Source organism: Odocoileus virginianus, chromosome 3 (genome assembly GCF_023699985.2).
Source record: "Odocoileus virginianus isolate 20LAN1187 ecotype Illinois chromosome 3, Ovbor_1.2, whole genome shotgun sequence".
NCBI classification, from domain to species: Eukaryota; Metazoa; Chordata; class Mammalia; order Artiodactyla; family Cervidae; genus Odocoileus; species Odocoileus virginianus.
In genome coordinates, this window is record NC_069676.1 from 91997896 (window position 1) to 92014214 (window position 16319).

Below are 16319 nucleotides of genomic sequence, written 5' to 3' on the forward strand. Positions count from 1 at the left end.
TTCTTAGTTAAGTTGATTTTTCAGGGTTCTTTCTCATCTTTAAGACTCATGTCTTGGATAATCCTTATCCTCCCTGAATTTCTTTATTGTAGAGACAATATTAAAAGAATAGTTTCTAGAAGAACAGAAATCAGCTATAGTTGTTCCAGGTGGTAGTATTCCTGTTGGACCTTTGCTGTTTCCTGCATAGCTCTGGTTTATACTGGATTTTAAGGTCTTAGCCCAGAAACTATTCAACTTCGCTTCATATAGTTTCAGCAGACAGCCTGCAGGTGAAAGTGTATTTGGAAGAAACATCTAAGAAAACTGCCTAAAAATGTATGAAATTTGTCTCTGTGTACCTTGTCAGTTTTCTACTTCGAATCCCTGTCTGTGCCAGCGTCTCCTTCCCAGACGTGGCTTGGAAGGATGGCGAGGACTCTGGGGATGCGCCGTGTGTAAGTGGCCGCAGCCCAGCGCCTGCCTGGGCCAGCCAGAATTGCCTGCGAGTGCTCTGGGCCTCTGCCCAGAGCAAAGCAAACCCACCCTCCTCCAGAGTTTGAACCAGAGGCGCCCAGCCAAGCCTGATACACAGCTGAGAGTTAGAACTTGTTTTTCTGTCACATTTCCAAATGTCTCTCTCTGCCCTGTTAAATTTTCTTTGAGTCAACATTTTGAGAGGAAGGGGCAAGCAGGGAACATTGGATGGTTGGTAACTTTTTTCCTTTTTTTTTTTTTTTTTTTTGCTGTTGGCTTCAATTAATGCTAACCAAACAGTTTCTGCCCCTGCGGAATGTGGCATGTAAAGAGTCATACCTACAGTGGCGAACAATGGAAGCTGCTACCTTACCCGTTTCGTCTTTATTTGTTTTGACTGCACGTAGAACTTGCTCTTCCACCGGTTTGGATGTGGTGTTCTCCTGGGTGGGGTAACTTCAGGACTTCTTAAGCTGCTCAGCTTGTCCTGAGTATAACAAGAACGGCAGCCTACATCGAAGATGCAGAATTTCACGGGGAAGCCTTGCAGTGAAAGCCCGTTGCTGTTGGGTCTAGAAAGAACTTCAGATGAAATTGGGTCTGTGGAGAGAGGAGCTCAGCACGTCCCAGTGAGCTGGTTATTTTAAGAGCCGGAGCCCAAAGAACCTTAGCTCCTGTTGGTGAGGTTGTCTCACTGCTGGAACTGACTTGTGCACACTGCGGATAGGATTAATGTGCCAGCATTTAAAGGCTAACTTCTCATCTGCTCTGCCTGGGCCCCTGGAAAGGGTGTCAGTGTTTGCTCTTTCCTTTTAGAGGTGTGAGTACACACACAAGCACACATGTGTGTTTATGTGGGGTCCATGCCTTCCCCACTCCCTGCCTCAGGAAAATGAAGACAGAAGGATATTGTTTTGGAACTTTCCAGTTAACTGGCTTCTTGGAATATATGTTCACCACCTCTAACCACCTTGTTCCTGAGTGGGCTTTGCTTTTTTTTTTTTTTTTAAATAGCCCTGGGAACCTGAAACTGAACTTGGAAGTGACAGAATGTGAGTGCATTGTGAGACCTCTAAGCCCTTTTGCTTTTGAAATCACCTCCCCAAACTGAAAAACGATCAAAGGGGCTGTGATTTCCTGATAATCCCCGTCGGTTTGGGAAACAGCTGTGCTGAACCTCGGCCCAGAGCATTCACCCGAGGTGCTGTGAGAGCCTGGGGGTCTGTGTGCCCGCGCCCTCCACCCCCTTAGGAGGGGGATCCCAGAAAGCCAGAGCTGCCAGGACAGATTCCTGCCCCTTTTAGCCTCTGGTCCAAAGCACAGCGGCTTCCCTGGCGCCTCAGAGGGTAAAGCGTCTGCCTGCAATATGGGAGACCTGGGTTCGATTCCTGGGTCGGGAAGATCCTCTGGAGAAGGAAGTGGCAACCCACTCCAGTACTCTTGCCTGGAAAATCCCATGGATGGAGCAGCCTGGTAGTCTCCAGTCCATGGGGTCACAAAGACACGACTGAGCAACTTCACTTTCACTTTTCCAAAGCGCAGCGGCAGCCTCGGCCTGGAAAACTGTCCCCACGCGCCTGACTTCCCATCTAGAAGTCTAGCGAGGCCTCCTCACAGTGCAGAGACCAGGCACAAGCAAGAAGGTCCCTCTGGAGTTCTCCGGGTGCCGGGTCGGCCAAGGCACCCCAGGCCTCCCCTCCTCCCTGTAAACTCAGCACCTCGTGCCACTGGTCTGCACAAGGAAGCTGGCCCATTTCCCTGCCTCTGAACCTATTTATGCCTCCAGCCTTCCTTGTTTTAAGTGTACAAAAATTGCTCTTTGGATGTCGACATTTTTTTTTTTTTTTTTGCCTGTCGCTTTTATGTATCATCCCTGGGCCGCCTGCTTCTCTCTCCCTCTCTCCCTCTCTCCCTCTCTCCCTCTCTCTCTCTCCCTCTCCCTCTCTCCCTCTCTCTCTCTCTGTCTCTCTCCCTCTCTCTCTCTTTCTCTCGCATGCTCTTTCCAGCCACCGAGCCTAATGCTTCCCCCCTGGACCACCCAGCAGCCTCAGCCGTGGGTGTGCTTCTCCTCTGCTTGGGTTTCTTCTCTTCTCCAGCTGCTGCCAAGAACCCCTCCAGCAGCCAAGGCAGCCCTTGTTCCTGCATGTATTACCTAGGGCAGCCCTGAAGAATAAGTAAGTCTGATCCACTCTGTGTCTGGAATCCTGTGAGTGCTGCTACCGCAGAGTTCGGTGGAAAGAACCCAAGAGGACAGAGAAACCTATCTGGGTATCCTTAGGAGCTTAGAGATTTTTGTAGTCTCACTCAAGCCCGAAAAGGAGTCCAGAGGGAAATTTCTTCTGCCACCCTCCTCTGAGACACACGTACGGCTGTCTTTCTGTTAGCTGTCTTGGCCTGGCCCAGTGAAATGACTTAAAACTGTGCTTTTGTAGATGCTGAGTTCAGACTCCCTGTAGGTAGATAGCTGATGCTAGGCTGAGTTGCAGTGGTGAAGTTATATTTGTTTCATTGAGTTCAGGCCTTCCTCGCAGATATTTTTTTTCTTTGTTTCTTTTTGTTTGTTTGTTTTTAGTTTTTCAGGAAAATGATCCATGACATCAGTTACTGACCTCCTTAAGTATGGTCCATGTGCTCTCCTAGGCTTTGTATGAAATTGTTCAAACAGAAAGTTATTCTAGACAAATATGCTTTTATTTCCTGCCTCATAAAAAGGAGTGAAATCCAGAGTTCTCCCCAGCCTAACCGAGATCCTTCCTTAGTGCTTCGGAGCTTCCTAGTCTCGGACTTCTCAGCATTGAGAAACATTGGCCCCCTCCAGTTAAGATGATGTGTTTTAGAGCTGGCAATAGAGCACATGTGTTTATTTCTTTGAAACACACGCCCTCGTAGGAACGATCTCCTCTGTGCTCAAGCTCTGAGGACTAAGGAGAGGCTGTACGCTGCTGGCCTGGTGAGTGCAAAGGCCGTGGGCACAGCGTTCTCTCGTTTCTCCCACAGCCATCTGTTTTTTTCAACCTATAATTGCACCCAGAGGATCTGAGGAAGTAGACACATCAGCTAATTACATGAAATAAAATTAATCTTAGCTTTCTTAACACAAGCAAAAAAAAAAAAAATTTTTTTTTTCAAGCAAAATTTTAACTAGATACCTATCAACATTGGGTTTCCCTGTGTTCCAGGCTGATTTCCTGTGATTTTCAGTTTGGTTTGCTGGCCCATCTTAACCCAAGAGCTGGAGCCCCTTGTCTATAAAAGTCCCAGTTCTGGTATTAAGAGAATTCCAGTAAGGTCCCACACACGCAGTGCCAAAATGGTCCGATTTAAACACTGGTAAATGTTTCTTCTGAGGAATGATAAGCACAGATAGCTCAGGGCACAGCCTGTGGGGAATTCTGCTGTTTGAAAACCTCCGCACAGCACTGCGCAAGGCCGTCGAGCTTGGAGAAGCTCTGTGCATTGGCGAGGCACTGCCTGGTTCTCTGGGTGACCTCACTTTCATTTAGTTCATTTTTTTTTCCCCCCTGATGGAAAGGAGAGGCAGGTGCCTCTCAGTGTTGGCATTTCACAACAAACCCTAAATCCTTATTGCCTTTCACATGTGGAAAGGTTGATTTGTAGCTGCTGTCTTGCTTCTCCTAAGAGACCCAGTAGGCGGTAAAGATCTCAGGGAGTGAAGCATTAAAAATGAATGAGGAGACTGGAGTAGTTTGTCTGAGGTGGGGGTTGGGAGGAGCTGGGCAGGGAAGGTTTAACAAAAGGCATTGATGTTTTAAATGCACAGAAATGCCATCCATCAATAATAAATGGTGTGGCAGAGAACAGATGTGCCAAATTGAGTTATTACAGCATATGGATCAGTTCATAGAGGCGGGGAAAGTAAAGAGCATAGCTGTTTTTTAGTTATCTGTTTAAGAGCTTTAGAATACGATTTTGAATGTCCTATTCTGACCCTCTGATAGCTGCTAGTTGGAAATAGAAAACGTGTGGAATTTCCAAACATTTGAATTAAAATTTGAGTGTTTTTAAAGTAAGAATTGTTGAGAGTGAATAAATTTTATTTAATTTTTCTGAAGAGGAGAATAGAAATGGAAAATGAATTTCTGGCCCTTCCTGGCTGAGTGCTTGCTTTTTAGGACCTCAGGTTGGAGTTGCATGAGGGATGAAAATCCCTTACAAGACTTGTCAGGTACTGTTACCTAGTGTTTGCTACATTTTCATTGCTTATATCTCTAGGTGCCTCTTCAGTATCTATTTAGACTACAGAGGACCACTCAGGAAACCTCTCTCAAGCTTTGAGGTTAATTCATTACCCTCAACATCTTGATTCAAGGGCTGATTCTATACATAGACTCTGAAAGCAAATTATCTCACCTAACAGAGGAACTAGAGAACGTCAACTTCATTGTCTTGTAGAGAATATCACTCCTAGGAAATTCAACAGATCGACAAAAATTCATTAGGTAAACTAGAATATTTTGTGAGTGTAGACAGTAGTACAGAGGTCAAGCTTTAAGTTTTACCTGATTTTCTAGAGGTGTGGGAGTTACCTGTTGGTGTCACAGGTAGAGCAGAGAACAATAACGTGAGAGGTGTTTGAAATGACTCCTGAGTTGGAATTGGTGTTTTTAATGAAAACAGCAGAGACTTGATGAGACAGGGAGCTATTCCATCCATGTTAATATTGACCCTTGCTTGCTTTTTTGGAAACTTCATTGGAATTGGATTTCTCTGCTGTGTTTTCCCAACAAAACTAATTCCTCTGTGTTTTTCCTAAGGCAAACTGAAAAGTACTTAATTCTTGCAAATAAGGCCAAGTTGGTTTAAATTTGAGGTTTGTTAGATTGAAATGACAAATGGCTTAACTGTTGTAGAAGAATTCATTTGGATATTCTGGTTGAAAATGAGGATAACGGCTGTATGAAAAGTCCTGTTACTCTTATTGTAGCCATCTGTATTAACTTGCAGTCCTTTCAGGTGCAGAATTTACTTGAATTAGTCTTTTCACCTCCAAGAGATCCCAGCTTGCCTCTAAAAAGCACTTGTCAAACTGTCTTTAGAGTCACCAAATAAATCTATTTTATAGTCCCATTAGATATCTAGCTCAAAACATCCCACTCGCTCTGGAAGGTTGTATGGTTGGATGCACAGCAAATTTCCTGAAATCATCTCTGGTACACCTCCTTCAGGTTGTTAGGAAGGTGTTGAAACGTGAGAAGGCTGGTCGTGAAATTAAATTGTGGCTCAGAGTAGTTAGGCAGGGAGCCACCAGGCATTCTCAGAATGCATTGTCTGGCTTTTGGTTGCAGCTGCAAACAACGGATATGAATTTAACCAGTTGCTGCAGCCACAGCTGGTTCGGATCTGGCTTTACAACTGGCTGAAGTGAAATGAAATGGCTGGAAAATTCCAGTCAAGTAACACCAGTGGGAACATGTGGAATTAAATAGCGTGAGCAAATGCTGGCCGGGCCGGGGGAAAAGCCTTCAGACATGAACCCGAGGGTGGCGGGGAGGGCTTGTAGGGAGAAGGGTGGGGAGGGAGGCCCCGCAGCCTTTTTAACAAGGGTCTATTGTTTTGATTAGTCCCCTTGCAGGAGGTGGCCCTTTGCCTCCATCCAGAGTAATTTGTAGAGTGTTTGGCCTGTCTCCCTTCCTCCCTGACTGAAGTCACCTGATACTTTTTTCTTTTCTTCAAGAAGAAAGCATAATAAGCCATTACCTCACTTACAGACAATAACTCAAATCTCAAAATGTTGTCCCCACCCCCCCTTGGGGAGGGAGACATTTTCCCACCTTGTGTGACCCAGAAGCCCCTATCTGTCTTAGCATCTTTCTATCCCCTGTGGCAGAGATGTCCAGGATCCTGGAGGTGAAGGTGCTCAGAGTTCTTTTTTTTTTCTAAGTACTGTTCTAATTAAGGAAAGAAAGTAAGTTCACTAAAGGGAAGCTTTTGTATTATCAGATTTTTTTTTTTTTCTCCACGAGTTTTCTGCTTAATTTGGAGACTTGAGAGTTGACTGGGGAACAGATTTCTGAGAAGCTGAAGGGCCAGTGTGCTGTTTGGGGAAAACATTTGCTGTAACTAGGTTTAGGGTATTTATTCTCTGCCAGTGCTTGGGAGCACACTTGCCAAGTGATTCCGCTGTCCCAAGGATTAGCCGGTCATGTGAAACGTTCGATTAAGAGACGCAGAGAACCTTTCCTGAGGCACATGGTTGGTAGCTGTTGCTGGGCTGGCTCCCTGCTCAGCTTTCTCTTTCTTCCCTGAGTGTGTGTGTGCATAGCTCAGTTTGTAGTGATGAGTCATACGATATTGTTTTAGAGTCCAAGGGAGAAACTTTTTAGAAATCACAGTTCTGGTAGGTTTATTATTCATGAAGCCACTTAGAGCATCTGCATCACTCAGAAAGGAATCTTCTTCCTTTTTTTCTCAGCGCTATCTACCACAATTCATCTTTCTTTGGAAGGAGACAGGATACAAATGATCAATAAAACTTGCCTTATATCCCAACAACAACATTTTTCTGTCTTAGGAAAATAAAAATTTTTTGCTGATACACACTCTCTAGATCTGTGTCAGTTTTCCATTCTAAACACATAGGACTTTGGGACTTCCCTGGCTGTCTAGTGGTTAAGATTTCTTTGCCTTCCAGTGTAGAGGGGTACAGGTTCGATCCCTGGTGAGGGGGCTAAGACCCCACATGACTCATGGCCAAAAAAAAAAAAAAAAAAAAACCACACATGAAACTGAAGCAATATCATAACAAATTAAATAAAGACTTTTAAAAAATGGTTCACATCAGAATGAATACATGTATATGTATGGTTGAGTCCCTTTGCTGTCCAGGGGAAGCTATCGCAACATTGTTAATCAGCTGTTCTCCAATATAAAATAAAAAGTTTAAAAAAAAAGTCCACATAAATAAAAAAAACACAAATACATCACTTTAGTTCAGTCACTCAGCCGTGTCTGACTCTTTGTGACCCCATGGATGGCAGCACACCAGGCCTCCCTGTCCATCACCAACTCCCAGAGTTTACTCAAACTCAAGTCCATTGAGTGGGTGATGTCATCCAACCATCTCATCTTCTGTCGTCCCCTTCTCCTCCTGCCTTCAATCTTTCCCAGCATCAGGGTCTTTTCCAGAGTCAGCTCTTCGCATCAGGTGGCCAAAGTATTGGAGTTTCAGCTTCAGCATCCATCCTTCCAATGAATACATAGGGCCTTTAAAATTGTTGCTAACAGTGACACCATTCATTTGCAAGGCAGAAGCAGATACGCTGAGTTGGGAGATTGTGTTGCTAGCCCGTTCAGCCTCCAGAACGAAGGGCAACTCTCTCAGCCCAAGGATGCTGTCGTCCCCACCCCCACCCCGTCTCCCTCCCATCTGTGTGAAAACTTTGTCCGCCTTCCTTCCCCCACAGATCACCATCATCTTCAAAGCGCACCGGGAGTGTACAGATCAGAAAGTGTACCAAGCCGTGACCGATGACCTGCCGGCCGCCTTCGTGGATGGCAGCACCAGCGGTGGGGACGGCGACCCCAAGAGCCTGCGGATCGTGGAGCGGGAGAGTGGCCGCTCGGTGGAGATGCACGCGCGCTACATGGGGACCACGGTTTTCGTGCGGCAGCTGGGCCGCTACCTGACGCTGGCCATCCGCATGCCCGAAGCGCTGGCCATGGCCTACGAGGAGAGCCAGGACCTGCAGCTGTGCGTGACCGGCTGCCCCCTGGGCGAGCGCATCGACGACGGCCAGGGCCAGGTGTCCGCCATCCTGGGGCCCGGCCTGCCCCGCGGCCCCGCGGCCCCGGCCTGGCCCGGCTACACGCTGGAGACGGCCAGCGCGCGGTGCCACGAGCGGATGCCGGTGAAAGACATCTACTTCCAGTCCTGCGTCTTTGACCTGCTCACCACCGGCGACGCCAACTTCACGGCCGCCGCGCACAGCGCCCTGGAGGACGTGGAGGCGCTGCACCCCAGGAAGGAGCGCTGGCATATTTTCCCGAGCAGCGGCCGCGGGGCTCCCCGTGGACGCCCACTGTGGTCTGTCAGTCTGGGACTCACATGCTTGATCCGTGTGTTTTTGTAGGGGATTGTCTTTTTCTTTTTTTTTTTACCCTGTTCCGTTTCTCCTCCTGTCTATAACAAAATTTTTAAAAAATATATATTGTCATAATATATTGAGTAAAAAGAGTATATATGTATATACCATGTATATGACAGGATGCAGGATGCGTGTGTCCCGGGATGCCCACCTGATTTGTACATATCGCGTTTGGCTGTTTTCCACGTAATGTTGGATGTAGTGTTCTTGGACCGTTACCGATTTTGGGTTTTGTTTTTTTGTTTTGGGTTTTTTTTTTTTTTTTTTTTGCAGTTTTGTGAAATGTTTTATAACGTCCCTGCCCGGGGACCTGTTAGAAAGCACTTTATTTTTTATATATTAAATATTTATGTGTGTACCTGGTCAGTACGTATATAGTACACGCGCACAGACACCGTATGCAGCGCGCCTTCGGAAGAGGACCGGCGACCTCGTTTGCAGCCCGTGCTGGCGGTGCCCTCCCGGCCTTGGCCATCGCCGCGTGCCCAGCTTTCTCCTGCCCGCACTCCACGTGGAAGGATTGTGAACCGCCCCGCCCCACCGCCGACAGGTGCTCTTGGCTGTTAAACACTGATTCTAGGAAGCCCTGTCCCTCCTGGACATCTGCCACTCGTTTTCAGTGGGTGGGGAGAACGTTAGCACGGTTCTTATTAACTAGGATTGTTACGTCTGAGCACTTAGAACGTGGTAGGTTGAACCGTATGAAACTGCTGTTTTTCTAGGTCAGGAGGGGCTCGAAATGGCCACGGGTAAGGAGATGGCAGGCATCTTGCTAGAGCCCGCTCGGACTTTCGTCATCCCCCATTCCCTGCTCAAACTGTCGCTTTTCACTCCTTTAACTCCATGCTACATTGAACAAAGAAAGTGCAAACACCTCAGTGGAGCGATCGTGCCTTGCTCTTCCCTCTGTAATGTGTACAAGACCGCGTTCTCAGCCGCCGCCTCTGGCTGCCTGGGCTTGTACTTACCCGTGTCTACACCCAGTAAGCCCTCCCCAGGCTCAGGGTAGGAGCGGGGAGCCCAGGCACTCGGGTGTATTAGATTCTTTCATGTGAAGACCCAGATCCCATCACACAAAGGTTTCCTCTTCCTTGCCCCACACCGTGGGCTTCCTCCGACTTTGCGCATGTGTGTGATGGGATGGACTGGGGTGCTGACCACAGAAATGCTTCCTTGGCCTGACCTTGTATGCAGCTTGACTGGGTGCTGGGTCGTCAGACATTCTCATGGACCAGAGCTGCTCCCCACGTGGCCTCTCGATTTAATCACTTTCCCTCTTAATATGCGTAGGTGACTACTGGTTGCTCATTTAACTTTATAGCGATTTCACCGAGCTACACGAGTAACGCCTTCCCTCTTCCATCCCTTCATTGTTGGCACCTTTTAAAACCACCAACACCCAAAGGCAAGAGCAGTAGCTGAGAACAGGAACTCCAGGATAGGTAGGTTTCTATTGTTATACCTAAAATGTAAATATCTGGTTCCAAGAATTAGTGGTAGAGTTTGTACTTGAATCATTTGCGTAAATGGAAACAGACGGTGAACTTGAAAGGCCACAGAGATTTGGGTCAAGGTTGTATGTAGTTTTAGTTGGCCAGGTTAATTTCTTCCTTTTGATTGAGTGCACTGTCAGATTTGGTAGCAAAGAGGATGTCCCTTAGTGAAAGTTCTGTTTCTTTGTGAATTGATCTGTCGGTCACAGCATGGAGCTGTCGATTCACCAGAGGTGGCAAAGCTTCTCTTGAGTCCATCTTCCAATGTACGAGAGAATGATCTTGGCCAGTCCGGGAAGATCCCGAAGGCGTCCTGCCTCTTACTGGGCAAAGATGCAGCACCAGAGAGCTGAACCCCAAACCTGTTATCCTTGTATCAAAGCCGGATGGGGGCCTGCCTTCCATCAGCTGTGAACCGTGACTGCGTTTGTTCTCTTACGGAATCACGTGCCCAGGTCAGAAGCTGTAGTTAGCTAGTACTTCTGTTATGTAACTGAGTAGAATGCGGGAGAAAAGTATTTAGGGTACCTCTAACCACTATTTTTGTGCAAATAGTCTGAAGGTGGAAAACGGTAGAAGTTTTCTACGATGTCTGGGTTTAGTGTGTACATGATGTAACATACCTGTGTCCTTTTCAGCAAACAACCACCTCTCCGAATAGCTGGGAAAAGGAAACCAGGTGGTTTTGCCGTATCCTTTACCTGGAAAGGTTGCATCACAACTCTTAGTACCAGTGGATTTGGCTGTTTTCCCTTTGCAGTCAGTGTCTCTCTGTGACTCTGAAGTCTTCCCCACGGATAACTGTTTCAGAAATACAGGTATTTCTCTAGAGAAGGGCCTGGCTTATTTTCTTCTGTTTCTTTCGTAGAAAGTCTAGGGGGGAAAAAAATGCTCCTTGCACATGTTGGTTTTTGAAATCCCCCTCTTAACCAGAAGCGTTTTGGGTCATACTCACACGTTAGGTAGGATGTCCTCTGGGGGAGCTTATCCTTGTGAGAACACACTGGTTTTCACAGATGCACCACATGGCTGTCTGAAGACTCAAAACTTTTTTTTTTGTTCTTCCCTTCTCTTTGTTACGCTCAGAAACCCCCACATTGTGTCGTCTTTGCAAAGAAATCTTTAGATGTGGTTCATAGGTATATGAATAAGTATCTGTGTAAAACAGTGAGTGTGCAGTGTGTAAATACTTTAAATTATTATGGTAGAAAAATAAAGTTACATACCCTGCTGTGGAATGTTTGTTCTGTGACTGTGGTGACACCTGCTGGAAGAGCGGAGAAATAGCAGAAGAAAGGGCGTGAGGGGGTTACTTCATGGTTACTGACCATGAGTCATTCAACCAGTCCACATTTCTTTTCTGAACTATATCACTACTATAGTTTTTCCTTTTTTAATTTCTAAGGAACTATATCACTACTATAGTTTTTCCTTTTTAAATTTCTAAGCAGTTGGAAGTAAGTCAGTATCTGTGAGATTAGACCACTGGTATCACCCCAAAGGTCTTTCTGTAGGGTGAGTTTTGGTCCCCAGCAAGCACGGAACCTGCATTTGGTTCTTGAAGCCAGCTTGGATGGCAGCAACTTCGTTAGTCCTGGTGGGGAGGATATTGGGCAGGATTTTCTGGCTTTGTAAACATTTAGTAAATTCTCACTTCTTGGGTGTTCCAGAAAGAGACATCACAAGATCACAATTTGGTCTTTGTTCAAGACATGCCAAAGGGTAGAGAAGCTTGAGAGAGAATTAAACCCAAACTACGGAAGGCACAGAAAAGGACTGTTAGTGCCAAAAGGTAGAATACTAAATGGGGCAAATTCTGATTGGGGAAAACAGACGGAGTCATTTCTTAAAAGAGAAAGTTAATCCTTACATGTGGTGTTTGTGTGTGGTAGTTCAGAATAAATAGAAAAGGAAAATTATATCAACTGAACCACCCACACAAAGTAAGATGACAGTGTTATAACCACCGAGTACCTAGTGCTTTTATCTGTACTGAACAAACACTAAGAAATCATCTATGTAACCGTGACATCTACACTTAAGAGGAAAAACATTCTTCACTGTACTGACATCCAGACCTCCAGCTTTTCAGGGATTGAAAATTTGAGCAGCTGTCCAAAGCCTTAAGAAGAAGTCATTATTGTCTTGAAGAGCCAATGGTGACTAACAAATTCTAAGAATCCTTTTATCTCAATTTCTCTCTTTATTTCGGTAGCCACAGTGTTTAGCAGCATCCTGTTGCCTATAATCACCCGGAATAAAGCGCAGGCACTGCTGTTGCTGCCGTCCTTTCTGGGCCAAGATACTTTTGCCTCAGTTTCCCCCCTGTTCCCACAGTGATCTTATTTGCATGTGAACCAAGAAACATCTCCCCCACAGAGAATGTAATCCAGACATCCAAGAAGCAGGGAGCAATTCCCAGTTCTTTATTTCTCTCCCTAGCTCACCATATTGTTTCTGCCTCCATCCATTTTCAACATGTCTTTTAATTGGATGAGCCACATTCACATTTTCATTTCGAAGGTATTTTCCTTTGAATTTACTGTTCTTCTTGCCCAGAGTACCTCCAATAAGCATGATGCTTAACACTATCAACTCAGTAATAGAACACGCAGTCCCTTGGGCCCTAAATGTGATGTCTGAGCTGTGTGCTTGGGGGGGGGCTGTCTCTGTGTCCCCTCTTCCTTGCGAGGGTTGTGTGGGTTTATAAAGACTCTGGGCGTTCAGACTCCAGGAGGATACACTGACCGATTACAGAGGTGGAGCATATGCCGCTGGCCTCGTTAAAATGACGTTCAAACCACTTGAATAAACCAGCCTTGTCAACTAAAATGTGTTAAAGTAGGTCCATCAAACATGACCCAGGGCTTCCCTGGTGGCTCAGTAGTAAGGAATCTGCCTGCCACTGCAGGAGACATGGGTTCGATCCCTGGTCCAGGAAGATCCCACATGCCACACAGCAACTAAGATGGTGCACCACAACGGTTGAGCCTTGTTTTCTAGACCCCAGGAACTGCAGCTCGACCCCAGGCAGCCAGCACTGCGACTACTGAAGCCCTCACATCCCACAGCCTGTGCTCCGTGGCAAGAGAAGCCAGTGCGATGGGAAGCCCAAGCACCCCACCTAGAAAGTAACCCCACTCTCTGCAACTAGAGAAAGCCTGGATGGCAGGGAAGACCCAGCACAGCCAACAATAACAAATAAAATTATATTTTCAAAAAAAAACCTCCAGCCAGAAGAAAGCAACCAGGCCATGTTTTATAACTGAAGGTTCTTGATGGGTGACAGCTCTAGGACCATTTTTATTTTAATAATGAAAACACCAACTTCAAAAGAAGAGGGGGGAAAAAAGAGGAAACATTCTGCTACCAGATTGGATATACTTTGTCAAACTTCCGTCTAGTCAAGGCTATGGTTTTCCCAGTGGTCATGTATGGATGGATGTGAGAGTTGGACTGTGAAGAAAGCTGAGCGCTGAAGAATTGATGCTTTTGAACTGTGGTGTTGGAGAAGGCTCTTGAGAGTCCCTTGGGCTGCAAGGAGATCCAACCAGTCCATCCTGAAGGAGATAAGTCCTGGGTGTTCATTGGAAGGACTGATGCTGAAGCTGAAACTCCAATATATTGGCCACCTGATGTGAAGAGCTGACTCATTTGAAAAGACCCAGACCCTGATGCTGGGAAAGATTGAAGGCAGGAGGAGAAGGGACGACAGAGGATGAGATGGTTGGATGGCATCACCAACTCAATGGACATGAGTTTGAGTAAACTCCGGGAGTTGGTGATAGACAGGGAGGCCTGGCGTGCTGCGGTTCATGGGGTCGCAAAGAGTCGGACATGACTGAGCGACTGAACTGAACTTAAAGAAGTAAAGTGAAATTGCTCAGTCATGTCCAACTCTGCAGCCCCATGGACTGTAGCCTACCAGGCTCCTCCATCTATGGGATTTTCCAGACAAGAATACTGGAGTGGTTGCCATTTCCTTCTCCAGGGGATCTTCCCGACCCAGAGATCAAACCCAAGTCTCCTGCTTTGTAGGCAGACACTTTACCATCTGAGCCACCAGGGGAGTGGTGACCAAACCACACACAAATTAACCAAGTATGAACTGCACCTACCTTAAATGACATTTTAGAAACCCGGATTCTCTCAGTCAATAAGGTAGCCCTGCCAAGGGAAAGCATGCTACTGGATGGCATAAAGGGCTTCCAGAGGCTTCTAACAGGAAGCAGTAAGACAGAAGTCACTGACGGGGGGAGGATGAGGGGGACAGCCAATTCATTTTCCCACAAGACCCTCTTTGGAGCTGCCAAGAAGCAGCGCCATTAATGCTTTGTTGACCCTCAGTGCAGAGATGTCCGTGGAGAGCTAGCGATCGGCTTGCCGTCAGGGAAAGATTCAGAGCGAGTCACCAGGCGAATGTTCATCTTCCTTCTTGGGAGGAAGACAGTCGTGAAATAACCTGGGGCAGCACAAAATATAAGATCCTCGGGGTCCTCTCAGGATGGACATTTGGGTGATATTTAGAGGCTGGGTAGGACGTGAAAGTTTTATCTTAGATAAAACTAACTAGATGTTACCACATCTAATGTTCTCAGCACAGCACCTAGTACAGACCCACCCTCAACGTACAGTACACAAAAATGTACCTGAGATGAAGAACTGTGTGTTTACTATTCTTGCTGTTTAGTTGCTAAGTCACGTATGACTGTCTCGTGACTCCATGGACTGTAGCCCCCCAGCCTTCTCCAGGCAATCTTCCTGACACAGGGATCAAACCCACATCTGCTTGGCAGGCGGATTCTTTACCGCTGAGCCACCTAGGAATCCCATGTTTACTTTTAGGAACTCACAAACCCTTGAGCTGTTTCTAGAAGTAAATTTTTATATAGACGCCTGGGAACATTCCACAATTTAGGGAATTTAGGGCCGGGTCAAAGTTCTACCAACCCCTGAGAATAGACACATCCATGAGGGCAATGAACTCTCTAGGAGAATCAGTTCAGTTCAGTTCAGTCGCTCAGTCGTGTCTGACTCTGTAACCCCGTGGACTGCAGCACACCAGGCCTCCCTGTCTATCACCAACTCCCAGAGCTTGCTCAAACTCATGTCCATCAAGTCAGTGATGCCATCCAACCATCTCATCCTCTGTCGTCCCCTTCTCCTCCTGCCTTCAATCTTTCCCAGCATCAGGGGCTTTTCCAATGAGAGTTCTTCGCATCAGGTGGCCAAAGTATTGGAGTTTCAGCTTCAGCATCAGTTCTTCCAATGAACACCCAGGACTGATCTCCTTTAGGATGGACTGGTTGGATCTCTTTGCAGTCCAAGGGACTCTCAAGAGTCTTCTCCAACACCATAGTTCAAAGGTATCAATTCTTCAGCCATCAGCTTTCTTTACCGTCCAACTCTCACATCCATACATACCCACTGGAAAAACCATAGCTTTGACTAGACAGACCTTTGTTGGCAAAGTAATGTCTTTGCTTTTTACTATATGCTGTCTAGGTTGGTCATAGCTTTTCTTCCAAGGAGCAAGCGTCTTTTAATTCATGGCTGCAGTCACCAACTGCAGTGATATTGGAGCCCCAAAAATAAAGTCTCTCCCTCGGGGAATGGGTTAGATCAAACGCAAAAGCCTTGCATACCGGATACCTCCTGCCTGCCTCCTTACTGAACCCCCCGCCCCCCACCCAGATCTCAGTGCCAGTTCTTGAAGGACTCTACTGAGAGAGTAGTCCTGACTTGTAAGTGACCATTTGCCCTGGACAGAAGTTCACGGCTTAAGAGTGACCTAGAGACAGGAAGAACTCTGCTACCAGTAAAATAACTGCTGGAGATTTCTGGTCCTGTATATATATATATATATATATATATATATATACACCTTAGCAAGTAGGAGTCCCAACAGAGAGAGCATCCTCCTTTGGAGAAGGACATTCTGAAGTGTCGTCCTAGGTCCAGTTGCATGTAGAAGGCTGGGCAGCAGGACCTTCAGTAACTTAGAACTAACTCATGCATCTCTTCTAGTTGTGCAGACCAGGCCAGCTTGTTGACAACACACGGCTATCTTCTCAGAATCGCTCGTAGTGGAACATGGAGAGAGTGAAAAGGGGAGGCCACAGCGGCAGGGGGCGAACTGAGCCAGTCTTTCTGGTGTGAGGATTTTTTTCACACATTGAGAAGGAAGAGGAGAGGAATTGTGAGAAAGTGCACACAGACATTCAATAAAAAGACAACACAGGGAAAAAGAAAAGTTAATGAGAAA

The 16319-nt window shown here is 46.4% G+C and overlaps 1 protein-coding gene across 1 annotated transcript in view; it reads left to right on the forward strand.

Annotated features, from left to right (window-relative positions):
* The window catches only part of RGMB (repulsive guidance molecule BMP co-receptor b), a 28233-nt gene extending 16941 nt beyond the window's left edge, over positions 1–11292 (forward strand). The window contains exon 5 of the mRNA XM_070465852.1: positions 7881–11292. Within this exon, the coding sequence (XP_070321953.1) occupies positions 7881–8546 (666 nt within the window). The 3' untranslated portion in view covers positions 8547–11292. The remainder of the gene's footprint in view (positions 1–7880) is intronic.
* Positions 11293–16319: the final 5027 nt, after the last annotated feature.